The 15,893-nt window shown below is 39.6% G+C and overlaps 1 protein-coding gene across 1 annotated transcript in view; it reads right to left on the bottom strand.

The window, feature by feature from the left end:
• Positions 1–1,287: 1,287 nt before the first annotated feature.
• LOC121635125 (piggyBac transposable element-derived protein 3-like) overlaps positions 1,288–15,893 on the bottom strand; it is a 43,102-nt gene continuing 28,496 nt past the window's right edge. Inside the window, exons 4-5 of the mRNA XM_041978193.1 lie at positions 1,537–1,692; positions 1,288–1,428 (exon numbers count right to left, since the gene is read on the bottom strand). Of these exons, the coding sequence (XP_041834127.1) occupies positions 1,288–1,428; positions 1,537–1,692 (297 nt within the window). The remainder of the gene's footprint in view (positions 1,429–1,536; positions 1,693–15,893) is intronic.

Raw genomic sequence — 15,893 nt, 5'->3', positions numbered from 1 at the left:
ATTCATTATTCTTTGTCACGATAATAACTTGACTCAGCTGCAGTAGCTGGCGACATCTCTTCTGCTTAGACTACTGTCTCTGTTCCTCTATGGCCCCATCAACCACTAAGCAGTCTTATGGAAAAGATTTAGTTTGGTGACCCTTGTGTACCACTAGACTACACAGTTTTTTAGAGTAATCACAGGGTTTGTCACTTTAGTTCTATTTAAAGTGAAACAGGATTTTCTTTTATTAGCCGGTTTACAACAAACATCATCTTAAGGCACAAATAACTACATATATAAGTCAAATCATGCTTGATTGAGTCAATTAGAGGACAAACTGGATGAAGATTTCCAAGGCTCTTCTGTTTTGATGCTTCCCAACTCAAGTACAACAGTAGCATCTATGTGGGTTTTGTTGGTGGAAACAAGTGTTGCTTTCAGTCTTTTTTATGCTCTCCAAGCACAAGCCATTCGTTACATGTCATACCTGTTTCTTCAAACCTTGTTTGGCACAATAACTGCATCACAAAAGTAAGAAAAGAGAACTTATCAAGCCAAAGTGGATTTACTTTAAAACTGCTATCATAGCAGTGTGCTGTAATGGAAAGCAGACATCTTATGAAAGGATTTTCCAGAAAAGCATGACCCTGCCTAGTGAAAAAGCTTAAAGGTTTGATTTTCTATTCAGTCTTGTTTATTTTTTGTTTGTGTGATTTGGTTTCAGCCATGTGCACTTATCTTAAACTACAGTTCCAGTTACAAGTTCATCTTGAGGCTTCAAAATGGTGGAAAAACCAAAAGGTGACACCACCTTTGCTACTGCTATAAAATCCACATTGAGGATGCTTGCTAATTAAATCAATTTATATTTAGAATCAATATTTTTTTAAACTTTTAGAAAACAGAATAGGGGAGATCATCTGGAAGCAAAGAGTTTTTCAATACCTTCTTATCTTTTTTAATAATACCTAAAGACCTGAAATATACAAAAAGGGAAAAATTAATAATTTACATAACTCTTCAAGAATTAAATATCCTTTAAATATTGTACTTTCGATAAGATTAAATCATATTGCTTCTTTGCTAAGCTATTACATGAATCAAACTTTGATGTTCAGAATTGTTGGAATGTTTAAAGAAAAACTCCAATTCCTACTGTACTCAGTCTGATCCCAGGTATGACAGGTATGATTTTTGCTTTCATAGCTTTACTTACTTGCCGATCAAATGTTTGGCATGTCTGGGTTGGTAATCATGGACATCATAAGGACATAAAAATGACCGTTAACAGCACTTTGCAATTCAGGAAACACAAAACAACATGAGGATGTCTTCTCTTCTTTCACTTCCTAAAGCCTGCTCCTCCTTTTTCACTTCCTTTTTCCACACCCTCCACATCCCCTCGCCTCTCAACGTAGGATCCAGACGAAACTCTAATAGAGTCTACAGGGAAACAGCATTTACCACATCTGAGGCAAACAGGCAGGTCTCTTCTGCTTTCTGTACCACTGAGGGCCTCACTCTTATTCCCCTCATGCTCTTCTCTATTACCAGCATCTCCAACAGCTTCTTCTGCAGAAAGCCCTCGTTGCTCCATCGTCCGCCCCACTGATCCACGCTCACGAGCCTGAGTTTTCTACAGCTCCTCTTTGATGTGTGCCAATGTTCAACATGCTGCCTTCTTTTGTCAAGACACTTCTGAGACAACTGATTTAGACAAAGATAACAGCTCAAGCCAGGATGTTGGAAACTCCTTTCCTATGCGACTACAAAAAAAAAAAAAGAAGTAGAAAAGGCTAGAGGAAAAACCCCTCACCAGCTGTGACAGCATTCCACCACCAACCATCTTTCCACAGCCTCTGTATCAATACAAGCGGGTCTTGTCCATGGGGGGGTGGTGGTGAAAGGCACGCAACTTTTCTTCACTCATTCAGCAAGTGCTGCAGAACAATGGCAAATGAATCTGACACCAACCCACTCTAGATAGAGTGGGACTGTGCAAAACAGACAATGACCTTTAAAAGACAATATGCTAATAAATAGCCGTGGCGAGGGCCTCGGCACTCCACACAAAGGGACCTTGGGAAACGGGCAGAGTTTTAATCAGGTGCAGCTCTTTTAAAAAGAGCCCGTGGCCACATAATTGATCCCAAAAGGTATGTCCCCGCACAGAACCTTGGGATGCCGTTCCATTGCTATAAAGAACTAATAGCACTCTTTGTTTTCCTCTCTGAGAGGATGGGGAGATTTAAAACTATTGTATATTCTTGTGCTACAAAGGCTACAAATGGTAAGCAATTTAATGATGAAACTGTTTTGATGTCTTACCTACTGAATATGGAAGAAGGACGGGTATGTGTTTTGCCCCTGTAGTGATGATGCATTTGCAAACAGCATGTCTGAGATAAAAAGGCAAAGTGATTAAAAAAGAAAGAGTCACTGGATCCGTGTTATTAGTGATTCTGCTGGAGAGAATTGTGTATGTGCATCTGTGTGAGCAAAAAGTGCCCTCCTTGGCGAAATCTGCTGCTGCTGCAGCCATTTTGCCTGAAGTAGTGAGAATAAGGCACTATATTAGAATTCCATCAGCATTTCTGTCACTTCCTTTGCAGAGTGTGCTCAGATGCCCACACAGACACACAGTCTTAAAAGGCTGCAGAGCAAGCATGCAATGTTGTTCCACAGGTTAGAAGTAGAAGCCAACTTCTAGATTAGTGAAAACACACAAACAGAACTAAAAAGCCTTGAGAAAGGAGAAGAGTTAGCCCTAGAACAACCCATTTTATCCATCCCTTATGAGAGCGGCCATTGATTTAGCGATAAAGATGAGATAAATGAGCATGGAGCCTGCCAGTGGTTTCAGCAGCTGCCAGAACACTGTTCCCGGCTGCAGTTAGTCAAAGCTTTTGTCTGCCACTGCAATGTAAACACATGTGAACTCTTGGAAGGGGAAAACACATCTTAGCTAAACTGTGGTTTATACTGATTACAGACTTGCAGATGCTGCAGATTCTGTCAGAAAAAAACACATTGCATGAGGAGGGATCCTTAAACTTCCAGTTGTCAGGTGAAACCGCAGCGGCCTGCTGCTGCCTCTGCTGAAAAGTGAGCTGAAACATAAAGTTGTGATCTGTTGTTTGGAGTAAAAGCACAATTTCTATGCTCAGTTTAACAGTTTTGAGATGAAACTCCAGGCAAAGATTGTTCTTAAATTTGCTGTTTTGATACTGTGTGCATTAGTGGAACTGAATGAACCCTCCTCGTCCAACTATTGTGCAAGTAAGGGAAAAAAAAGGTTATGCACTGTGGTTTTAAATGTTCCCCCTCTACTGAGGAAGTGATCTCTGGAAAGTGAATCAGGTAATTACATTATTCTTTCGAGTGCCTTGTGCAGATCATCTTTCCCAGCTGGATAAATGCATCACACGCAGCACAAACATCAACTTAAATGTGAAATATTACACCGATTAAAAGCACGATACCTCAATGTATTCCTCGCAAGTTCAGCATAAACACAGGAAAAAGCGGCACAAGAAATCAAAAATATTTTTCAGTGCTGCTCTGAGTGTTATGACTAAAGCCAACAGTGGGAGACAGAGTCCAAAAGTCAACTTTTGATTTGAAATAACAGTTGAATCAAATCAAATTACTTTTTCCAAGAAAAGCAAAGACTCGGGCATGCTTGCAGCCTAATTCATCCAACTTGAACAAGAGATGTAAAGCCTAATGAATATCACAAACCAAACATTTTGTACCAGGTCGACGACTAAATGTTTCCTTAATTGTCAAAGGATTAATGGACAATACAGGTTCTCTCACAGTTTTTTTAAATTACTAATGCCTCCTTTAATTGTCAGATTGAAAATCCAAGGACAAAGTCTTTTTACAATGCCTCCATCACACTAACATAGCGCCTTGCCTCCAAACTATCCCATAAAATCCCATCGCTGCACTTAATTGTTCAATATGAAGCCAAAGCATCTGAGGTAATTCAAATGTCTTTCTCCGATGAATATGTGCAATTGTCCTCTTTCCCTATTCTAATTTAATGCCATTTGGGGAAGGTGATTGGCTCTGTGTTGCCATTGCTGCCAACTGGGGTCAGCCTAACCATCAAGCGCAGTAATTGAGTAGTTAGTGGCAATTTTCTCCCCTAATTTCCATCTGCGAAATCCGGGCCTGGCATGGCAAATAGCACATTACACAGGCGCGATTGTGGCAAAGTGTAATAACATCGTTTCCACAGTTTGAAAACTTCCCCTGAACAAATGAGAATCAGTGCCATACATGTCATTTAGAAAAAAACTCCCCGCTTCCTCCCGCACTCATCCTTGATCTCACACACACAAACATGCAAGGAAATACACAGCAAGGCCGAAACACCATGCAGAATAAAGAATGTGGTGACGTCCCATTAACATATAGATAATTAGGTGCTCCAACCGTGGCCCTGCCTTCAGCACCCTAATCCCCTGACAAAGCCTCTGAGTAGCTCTATCTGCAAACACCATGTTGACGCAGCTCTTAGGAGGCCATCTTGTTTGGCTTATTCACCATGACATGCTTCTATCAGGGCAAGATGAAGGAGGCAATGATTTATGAGGGTGTAATCCATAACCAATGTCAGTCCTTGTGTATTTTTGGAGAGAAAAAGACGGGGTGGAGTTCTAAACTAATGGACCTGCAGGTTTGAGCACTTTTGGCTGAGAGATTTATGACGACTGTAAAGCTACATCAGGGACAAAGAAGACTGGAAATATGAGACACACAACTGATGGCTAGGTTATCACAATTCTACACAATACCAAACACACAGACACACACAAATGCACACTAAGGGGGTTATATTAGCATTTTATCATGTGGACATGCACGCTTTATTCAAATTCTAATGATCTTACTTCACAGAAGGAATAAATTAAAAAATTGTTATTTAGAGGATTACATTTCGGTGCTGTGGACTCGAGACATGATTTTCTCAGCAACATAAATTCAATTTTATAACTCTAGAAGGAAAGACTCCCTTTCCACTCATCCCTTCAGTTCACTCTCTTTTTTAAACATTTTGTAATTACTTTGACGCACGACATCAAACGCCAAGTAATAATAGTTGTAATTTAATCTATTCACACAAGTCATTTTCATAAACTCCTGCCCCTCCCTGCTTAATGTGCATTTCATATATTATTGATCATGCTCTGATGATGTGGTAATGACAACGGCATTGTTTCCCAACCACCACCATAATTTTTTCTCCTTTTTCTTAAACATAGACCTTGTGATTCAGGGTTTTCATTACAGGCTGCACACCAGGCATCTGGATTATCAAGGGCAAACAAAAGATAATTAACAGGAAGAAGGGATGCAGACCCAGAGTACCACCAGCTCTCCCATCACCTCCACCCATCCCTCCACAACATGGCCCTGAGCCATTGAGCATGGGATGCAGCTCTCCTTCAGTCAAACAGTATAATTACTGAGTACTATTTTTTCCTCCTTTGAATCCATCGCTCCATCTCCTGTCATCTTACTGCTTCTATTCTGTCTGAAAGGAGATAAAGATTGGACAGGATCCTCCTTCAGGTCAGAATTGCTTGAAATGGAGAATAACTGGGACTGGAAAACCTAAAAAACATAGCGCAATGACTTCATTGCAGAATGTAATATGTCTTGGTGGATGACTTTATCACATTTACATCTTCAAAATTAAGATATTTAAGAGACTAAGAGACACAACATTTAAAACAGAATGTCTTAGATGGATTTTTTTGCTTTTTTTATTAACACCAGTGCCTTTTGTAAGTTATGTATCTCACATGGGGGGAAAAGATTAGCATGTTTGTGTTCACCCTCCCTCATCAGTGATGTCATACAGGGTACCGTACAGTGTGATCATATAATAGATATCTCGTCAGCTCGCTCTGTTGGATATGTTTTTTACTGTATGTTAGCAGAGAGTTGCAGCTGCTGTCCAGTCCATATACTTAGCTGTCCATCGGCTTTACAAGCGACCTGTCTTCCTGTCTACTCGCCCCAATCGCTCCATCCTGTCACATAACGAAAGACCCACAGTAGTCTGTGACTGACTACTTCGAGTGAAAGGCAAGGATTTTTATTAAGGAGTAGGGACAGCATTCATTTTTTAAAACCTCCTCAATAAAATATCATACGGTCGCTCCACATTCCTCAGAATTATAATGACATGAATATTTAAATTTAAATGCATTCAGAGCACGCCGGTTTTCTCTTCTTCACTACGGCATCAGATCTCATTTTCTACTTAAGCTCTTCCATCATGTTTATGCATATCCACATGCATGATACATATCTTCTTTTTTTTTTTTTTTTTTTTTTTTTTAAAGCTCCTTAATGCAGGCCTGATAATTTTGCTTGACTTTAATGGGGAATGACTCCTCATTGGCAAGCTTTTCTCTTTAAGACAAAAATAAAAAAATATGATCAAATGCCCCTTTCATGTGGAACAGAGGATGTTTTTGAAACTTCCTACTCCTTCTTTCTCTCTGTTGCCTCGGCTGCGAGTAAATAGATCAAAAAAGGAGGCACAACTTTATATTCTAGTTTTGAAGCATTCTGTAATTGGACACATTTAATTGATATCCCTCAAGCCCATAATTATAATGCACAAAGAACGAGAAGGAAACACATTCCTCCATCACAGCCATGCTATTTTACTTCTCTTTTTTAAATGAATGAATACTTAATAAAAAATATGTCAGAAATGGGAGAAAGGTAAAGTTTCTGGTGCATTTTAGTTAGAGAATAGCAAGTTGTGAAGCAGTAATTGATAATTCCGGCATGTATCATTATGTTGGATAACAGAGTCCTTATGAGGCTGGAGTGGACCCTTGTGAGTTTTGCTCTTGGGGAACTCATACTCTGATCTTTCCTCCTCCTTGACAAGGAGCTTTCACTTCCTTCAACAATGGAGAGAGAATGGAGAACATATACAACTCTGTCATCCACGGTATTTCTTCTCCAGATGACTCTTTTAGTCTCCAAAAGAGTTAATTAAAGGAGACATTGAAAAGACACTACTGTCAATCTTTAGGTTTCGTTTCCCAGAGCTTATGATGTGCAAATCTAAGTATTTACATGTGAGTAACAGTAATTCATTGTGACAATGTGATAAACTATAAATGTATGACATCTTAGCTGACGTTGCATTCAATCTTAACATTAGGGTAATGCATAAATTATATGAAACGTAAAATTTGTCCTTGTCCTTCTGCCTGACAACCTGTTGAACAAAAGAGTTCCTGCCACAAAAGATCATTTTCTTATCTCCCTGTCAGTGGGATTTGCTCTAAGTGGAGTGCCCGAGCAGCAGCAAGTGAGTGAAATGAGGAGAGAAGGTGAGGTTAAAATTACAGACGTGGCACCTATAGGACTCAGCCAGAGCTGTCACAGGTACAGTATGCTAGAGCCAAATGGCTAAACATGGCTACATGAACAAGGACTTAATTTACACTATTCTCCTCAACAGTGACTAGTTTCTTTCTTTTTCCATTTGGCTCCCAAAACTGATGCTATACAATGACAAGTGACCAAGATGGAATACTGAGGCGAGGACAGCCAGTTCCATAAAATCACCACTATGCTCTTTCAGTGTCAGTGTGTCATGAAAAAGAAGAAGAAATTCTAATCTGGGAAGACAGGGAGAGGAAATAAGATAAAAATGACCTTTTTTTTCTTTTTTCCCCAAGTCATGCAGGTGTAGCGATGCCACTATAGGGAGCTGTCCATGATGACAAGAGGCTAAAGAGGGCTGAGCAAGAGTAAAGAGACTAGATCAATTTCAATCCTCTTGATCTCCTGACCCCACAACCCAGAGTCTCTCGGGGAGTCCCAGCAGAGTGCACCAAGGCTGGGCGACTTTGAAGTTGGGTATGGGAGGTTGGAAAAGTGGATCGGCTAAGGACTAGAAAACACTGCTGTGTGTGTGTGTGTGTCTCAGTTTGTGTGTGTCGGTGCCCCCTGGTGTGTGTTTGTGCCTGTGGAGAGGAATGGGAGGGTTTGAGGTAAATGACAGTAACATGGTCACATCCATGGATGAAATGAGAGACAGAGGCAGATGGGGGTACTTGGCATTTCCTGCACCAGCTTGTTTGTTGCTGCCTAATGAGCTCTCGGACTCCATTAATGAGAGGACTGAATCCATTATCATCATCATTTCAAAAGGAGTCCCTGGCTCTAAACAGCACCCCACATTAGCAGAACTTACCCTTGTTGCAGCATTTGATCAGCAGAGGCAGCAGGGATGGCAACGCACACACATCCACACGCAAACAAACCCTTTCTTGTTAATACAGCACACCCTTTGCACTGCCTTGATGTGAACACAGAGATGCACATGCACATGCAATATATAAATGACATAAACAAAGCTTCCTTTGCTTACAAATATTTATAAAGACACACAGCTGTTGCTTTAATTGTCTGCATTTTAGTAAGAAGTCACAGTCACAGCGGAGAGAAGGAGAAGCCAGACATCAGAATCAAATGTGGGGGAAAAACAGATAGCCAAGTTCAAATATCTAAATTTTAGTGTTATACTGCGAAAAATAAGACTTTGGGAAATTGAATAAATTAAATACATTCACTGTTTTTCTACCTCTTGCACAAAGATAGAACAAATACAATTTTATTTAAATGCAAAGTCAAAAATCATTCTGTGGTGGTTACACTGCTCAGCTCTGCTGAGAGTCAATATAAGTACAAATAAGTGCACAGGGGGTAAAAGTGATGAGCTTCAAACAGTTTTGGACTTTTCTACAACCACATCGAAAACTTTACAAAATTTCTAAGCCTGCTGATGGGACATGTCACATTTCACAGCTAGTTCTCACTCTGAGAGCGTCACATACTTATTGTTTGTTTGGCTCAAAAATTAAGGCAAAAGGATGTCTCTGATGTCATATCCTCAAGTTGTGCGGCTTCGCAGTCCGCACAGCACTGCAGACGGTAGCGGACTCAAACTTCTCCACTTTGGTACCTGGCTTGTTGAGGCTTCATGGAGGCTAGTCCTTGGCTTCGTGTGGATGAAAGGGTGGTTTGCTAAAATACTTTTGCGTTTTAACTGCAATCCAGTGTCAGGGGGGAAGGCCCCTAACTTGTATTGGTTTGTAAGCTAAAAAGATAAGATAAGACTTTATTGTCCGCCTGTGCAGAAATTTGTACTGCAGCACAGAGTCAACAATCATCACAGACAAGACTGCAGTCATACAAAAATACCCATTGAAATATCAGCAACAAGAAACATACAATCCACATTTAAAAATAGCGGACTTTGTGTACCATGGAAGTACGTCTGCAATGCCCGAACATTTAAAGATGAGGCTTGTCAGACTTGCATAACAACCTTATGCAAGATTTAAAAGCTGAAAGTGAAATAAGAACCATTTATAATAATCATGAGATACATAATCCGATTAGTCAACTAGTTGTTTTAATAGTCGATGACTAATCAACTATCAGAATAGTCATTAGTTGCAGCCCTACTGTACTTATATAGTGCTTTTTTTAGTCATGTTGACCACTCAAAGCACTTTTACACTGTCACATTCACCCATTCACAAACATTGTATAGTTTTTTTTTTTTTTTTTGCCTGTTTATTTTAATTTATTTATATATTTTGTTGGTGTGTCTTGTCTGATGGCACAGGAAAAAATGTCTTATTTGCAAATGTGTCTGACTAATCTAATAAGGGATTAAATAAAAATATTTATTCATTCATACACACACTCATAGAGCACTCTATTGTTACATACTGAGTGCTTTCTGACTCACATTCATATCCCAATAGACACATCAGGAGGAATTGTGGGGTTCAGTGTCTTGCCCAGGTACACTTTGGCGTATAGTCAGGGGAAATGATCCACCAACTTTCTGCTCTTCATCCTGAGCTACAGCCGCCCCTACAGCCGTCAAACAAGTTTTTACATGGTGGACCAATGTAGCTACTTCATGATAAGTTGGAGATTAGCAGAGCTTCAGAGAAAGGATGCTAAGATTCACAATCTGTATATTTCAAAGTGTTCAGGACAAAAATGGAAAAGTTTGACAGGCCTGAAGAAAAACAGAGAATATCTGGAGCCCAAATCCTATTGTTAGCTTTGGATAACAATAGGTATTTGGTTGACTAAGTCCAAAATGAAAGATTACCCCGTACAAGGAATATAATGTTTATCTTCCTTTACCGAACCCTTTTACAAGGGTTGAAAGATCTAGCACCAGTGCAGATGCTTTCATGTCCACACCAGAGCCGGCCAATGATCATCCAACCTAAATAAGGTTCAGCCCCGGGAATAAACAGAAATACCCTACAAAGTTCGTCTTACCTGGTGAAGCTGTATTAAGAAACCAGCAGATATTCTGTACTTTTTCAATATGACTGTCAAACCAAATAAATAAGCAGTATGAACACGTAAACATTGCATGTACTAGCTCTACATTATTTTCAATTATCTTTACTTTTCTCAAAAATGGATAATTGGACAATGGACTAATGGTAAAATTTAAGTGCTTTGTGTGGCTTTTGAGTCCATTATTATAATCATTATTATTACCTGGACAATTATTTAAAAATTCTAAATTTTGAATGTGGTAATGCAGAAAAAAAAGAACAAATATTTGAACTCAATTTCAAATATTTGACATCAGTGTTTATACAAATGTGGATTTATTATTAGAAAAAAGTCACTGAAAACTAGAAAATGAAAGAGTAGCATAGACAAGGGGGACCTTTGAAGTGAAACCCTGATAAAATAAAAAACTAAAAAGAGGACGACATGCTGAATTAAGAGCAGCAAAAGAAAGGGGGAGAGTCAAAGTAAGTCATAGAGAGAAAAGAAAATGCTAAAATATCAGTAAATAGGGCACTATTAAGGTGTGCTTAAAAAAAAAGATAAGGTTGTGATTCATAAATAAACACAGTGATATAATGACATGCCAGCAGAGAAGGACAGATTCCATTTCCTTTGCCTTCACCACCTTTTCCAGCAACATCAAAGGACCAATTAAGGTCCCAGTGAAGCTGGCCGTCAAGGCTGCAGTGGAGGTCCTGTCAGTGTTAGCCTGCCCTCAGTGCTGCTGTCGTTGCCTCAACCTCATTGCTGACACCAGTGACAAGAACCCCTAACTGAACCTGCCTGCCCGCCTGTCTGCCTCAATTCTTGAGATCCAATATATGCATTTCTCTCTCTCTGTAGCTTCTTTTAATCCTTCTTGACTCATGCTACACTGTCTTGCCTTCTTCTCTTTACTTGCGTGCTTGTGAAGTTTCTTTTCCTTGTCTTTATTATCATGTTTTATACTGTATCCCTCAGTGAAATGTTTTAATTTTGTTGCGCCACCACTGATCGGTACAGCACAAGAACTGGCAAAGAGCTTTCTCAGCATCTCTGTAAAAAGAAGAAGAAACACACCCTCTCTCTTAGTTTGATAACTTCTTCATCGCCCTATCCGCCTTTCCATGTACTCCTCATGTAACTTTGGAATTACTGAAATGTTAACGCGCCTTTGCTGCCTTTGATATTTAAGACAAAAGGCTACAGATGCGCGGGCTGCACACACAGACACAGGGCCAACTGGAAATGGGAAAGGAGCTTTAATCTCACTCTTTGTCATGCTCCAAAGAGTTCCTCCTCCCTGTGTGTTTTTCTGAATCTCTTTGGTTCATCCTTTGCCTACCTCGCTGCCCTTTTCCACTTGCAATTCCCACATTTATAATGGCAGAGCGCAGCGCAGCACCAAAGGCATGGGCAACAATTAATGAGTGGATGTTTTCGATCCACTGCTCACATTGTGGTTCCTGCAATTGATTTCATGCCAGAAACAAAACCATAAAAAGAGGGGTTATATTTCTGTGACAGCAAAGAAGGTTAAAAAAAAAAAAAGGAAAAAGACACAACAGCTGTACTTTAAACAAACCCATAGTAATAAAACCATGGGCCTACCCTGTGTAATGTGAAAATATTAAAGGAACATATGTAAACAAACCAGAAGGTTGTGGCACAAAACACTCATGTAGGCCTAATAGTGCTACACAGTAGTATCTGACATGATTGTATCATCATCAACTGCCTGGCATAGTTCCACCCTGAGGACAACAATGATACCATGGTACAAAGGCAGCTTTGCTAGTCTCTTACCCTTTCTTTCTATCTCTTCCTGTGATCCCCCTCCCTCCTCCCCCCACCCAGTATCTTTCTAGTGCAGTGGCCTCCGTTTACCACCATAACCCAAATTAGCTGGGCAGGCGTTATCCTCTCTCATCGCTTGGTGCCGTTAGGAGAGGGCGGACAAAAAAAAAAAAAAAAAAAAAAAACGTGGCAGAATTTCCTCTCTGCCTCTGTGACAGCGCTATCTGACAGCGTTTTACATCTCCCCTGCTCTCCCCTCACTACACTCCACTGTCAGACAAAGAAATTAATACCCCCAGTGACTGTGTTTTAATTAAGCAATTTCATGCAAATTACACATTTTAGATTGTCAAATAATATACTGCGCAAAATTGTAGGCAGGCTGATCTGATATGCATGGAGTGTTATTCTTCCAGGCACTGTGCATACATGGAAAATGAACAAAAATGCTAATTTCTAATCTATTATGCAAACAGTGGAGATACTTACATAGATTTGCACCCCTTTCCTCGGATAAATACAGCTCTTGGATTCTATGTATAGAAAGCCTGTTTTTTTAAGCAGTCTGTGCCATTGTTATTTATCTTATTTTGTCGGCAGTTCAATCATATCTGCACAGTGGTGTGGTGGTTAACACCGTGGCCTCACAGCAAGAAGTTTGCTTGTTCGAGCCTTTACCTGGGGAGGGGTTGAAACAGTGGCCTTTCTGTACAGTTTGCATGGGTTCTCTCTGGGTACTCTGACTTTCTCCCACCATCCAAAGACATCTATGTCAGGCGTCCAATCTATCTAAATTCTTCCCAGGAGTGAGTGTGAGCATGAATGGTTATCTTCCTATGTTGGCCCTGTGATTGACCAGCGACCTGTCCAGAGTGTCTCCTGCCTTACGTCTGCTATTTACTGGAATAGGCTCCGACTCTCTCATGACACTGAATTGGAATAAGCAGTATAGAAAACAGACGGATGAAATCTTGCTTTTTGAACAATGTGTACTAATACTCTTAATTCCTACATGCTGTAGGATGGGATAATGTAAATAAACAGATGCAAAAGAAATCTGAAAGTTTATCATTAAACACTGTTAAAAAAAAAAATCACATTTATGGTGAATAAGTTCAAAATGACTGACAATCAAAAAACACAGATGTAAAGGAAAAAAAAGTCTCCTTTGAATATTCTCTTTCCTAATACAGTCTAATGAAACATAGAGCCATAACTAATATTAGTAATCCACACTACTCTCCGTCTTCTCCCATTAGCACATTGAACTTATTTGAAATTCATTATAATCCACAAGCCTTTTAGTGCACTGGAATCAGTAATGATGACAAAATGAATATAACATTATACTTTATTACAGCCGACTTGATTTAATCTGGGGTTGCCGCCATATGAGAGTCTTCAGAAATACCCCTCTTGAAAACCACAGGTGTCAAAAGTCAGCATGTGCAGGTACCAAGTCAAAAAGCAATCCTTATTAACTGAAAGCTTGAGGAGGGGTCTTGCTGTTTCTTTGTGATTCAAATCCTTTTAATCAAAGGTTTGTTTCTATATGCCGCCACTTAATAGTGTATATTACTGCATACAATGAAACTCCAATGAATTGCAATCCATCTAGGGCTCCTTTCCATTCTCTTCTAAAGAGGGAAAAAAGAAGGATAAGAGCTGAAGAAGGCGAGACTAATAGTAGGTTATGAGCAAGTTGTTGACGTGCTTCTTGCATATTCAGAACAGTGTGCTTTTCAATGGTCCTAGTTTGTACAATAAGAGGGACTTTTTGTGTTTCTCCCCATATAGTATAATAATATCTGCAGGAACAATAGGGAAACATGTTCACCACAAAATCTAAAACATTGCAGAGCAATTACGGCAGCTGTGAATATTCCTGCTCAACATGACGCTGCTCACAGGTCCCTCAACTGTGCACTCCTGCTGCCAAGCTCTTTTTACATTATACCTCTCATCTCACCAAGGTATACTCAGGTCCAGACCAGTGAAGTCTACAAACTCCTAACAGCTTCTTAACCTCCTGCACGTCTCGTCTTAGATGCAGTATGGAAGCTTAAATACTAACTTTTGTTGGTGAAAAGAGAGAAGTGGACGGAGGACTCTGTGAACATTTGATAAAGTGAAAACCCAATGACTGTAACTGCAACCTATAGTAATGTCTGAACTTCTTTTTTTTAAACTCCAGAGATACAGAGGTGCATAATGTAACAGTAACAGAGAAAATACAACAAATAAACATGTCAGTAAACTCAACAAAACCAAAAACACACAAATATTCCAAAAGTCAAGGAAGAGGAGAAAGTTTTAGATTTTATAGCTGCACAATAACCCCCCCCCAAAAAAAAGCTAAAAAAAAAAAAACAAAACAAAACCAGACACACATCTAGAGTAAAAAGAAAAACAAAACACAACAGAATGACAAAAAAAACGAGACCACACAATTTAGAAGACACATTAAAAAAACATGAAAAATAAATGCTGACACTGCAGAAACTGTTGTTGTGTTTTTAGTTTTGTTGGTAATGTTTTCTTAAATGTTCTATTTTTTATGTCATTGTTTATCTTCCTGTTTTCCTTCATTTTTGTTTTTTTTTTTTTAGTTTGGTGCTTGTTTAGATCACATTTTCTGTTGGGTTTTTTTCAGCATTTATCTGTTTAGTATTTTGTGTTTTGTTGTGTTGTCTCAAATATGCTGTGTAGGCCTGCAGTAATTAATAAATGAAGCACATAGGAGTAAAATGTTCTTGAATTTCAAACCACCTGTTTAATTCTCTTTTGTCCCCCTTTTGCAAGTCTAATCAAATCTACTGTATTTTTCCAAATAATGTTTTTTCAATCATTCAAAACTGTTTCTCACCAGCCACACTGTGGCGCTACCATTCCATTACCACTAAACTAAGCAAAAACCTGACAAAAATGTGAAGTTCTATCAACTCCTTGTGACTCCTGGGTGAACCCACATTCACTCAAAGGGCCTAGAAAGGCAATGGAAAGGCCAGGATGACTCTGCGTCCTGCCATCAGGTCCCCTGGATATAAACAGACTGTGGTGACAGGCAGCCAGCGAGACAGGACGGGGAGTCAAGGAACCGTCAACTGCACACTCTCAGCCTCCTCACTGGATAGATGCTGATTAGAGGACTTGCAGTGCCATCTGATTACCACATGGCAAAAGCCCTTATTGATCCCAGGTGGGCAAAGGGTAAATGTTTATAGTAAATCCCTCGGGTGAAAAGCAGAGGGAAAGTGAGTTAAACACAGCAGTCGTGCGGTTAAGCTCAGGCCATGGACAAAGTGAGATTAGAGCTGAAATTCAAGTCAATGTGGCAGTGACAAGCACTTGGCGAAGAAATCGGAATGATGCAATAGGATAAACAAAGGGTAATGAAGTGCTAGGCATTGCAAAGCTTCACTGCAACATTATTTCCTTGTACTGCGATGGATGCAATAAACTCTCAAAGATAAGATGCCATACAGGGACTGTCTCATTTAAAATGCCAAAAAAAAAAAGTTTAAGATTGTTTTAGAAGGTGAATAATGAGATCCACTCATTGAGTACAAAATTACTAAGACAGTTATTAGTCACACAGATTACAGGACAAAATTTCACAGCGTTGCTTTGTTGATGTCCTGCAAACGCAAGTCAGGAGTGAAAAATGAGTTGCCTTAAATCATCTTTGGTTAAGGGACAATGTCTGGCTGAGCATTATTCAAAAATGTCAAGAGGGCAGGAAACTG

The sequence above is a fragment of the Melanotaenia boesemani genome, chromosome 23 (genome assembly GCF_017639745.1).
Source record: "Melanotaenia boesemani isolate fMelBoe1 chromosome 23, fMelBoe1.pri, whole genome shotgun sequence".
Classification (NCBI taxonomy): Eukaryota; Metazoa; Chordata; class Actinopteri; order Atheriniformes; family Melanotaeniidae; genus Melanotaenia; species Melanotaenia boesemani.
This window is presented reverse-complemented; position numbering and strand designations above follow the sequence as displayed.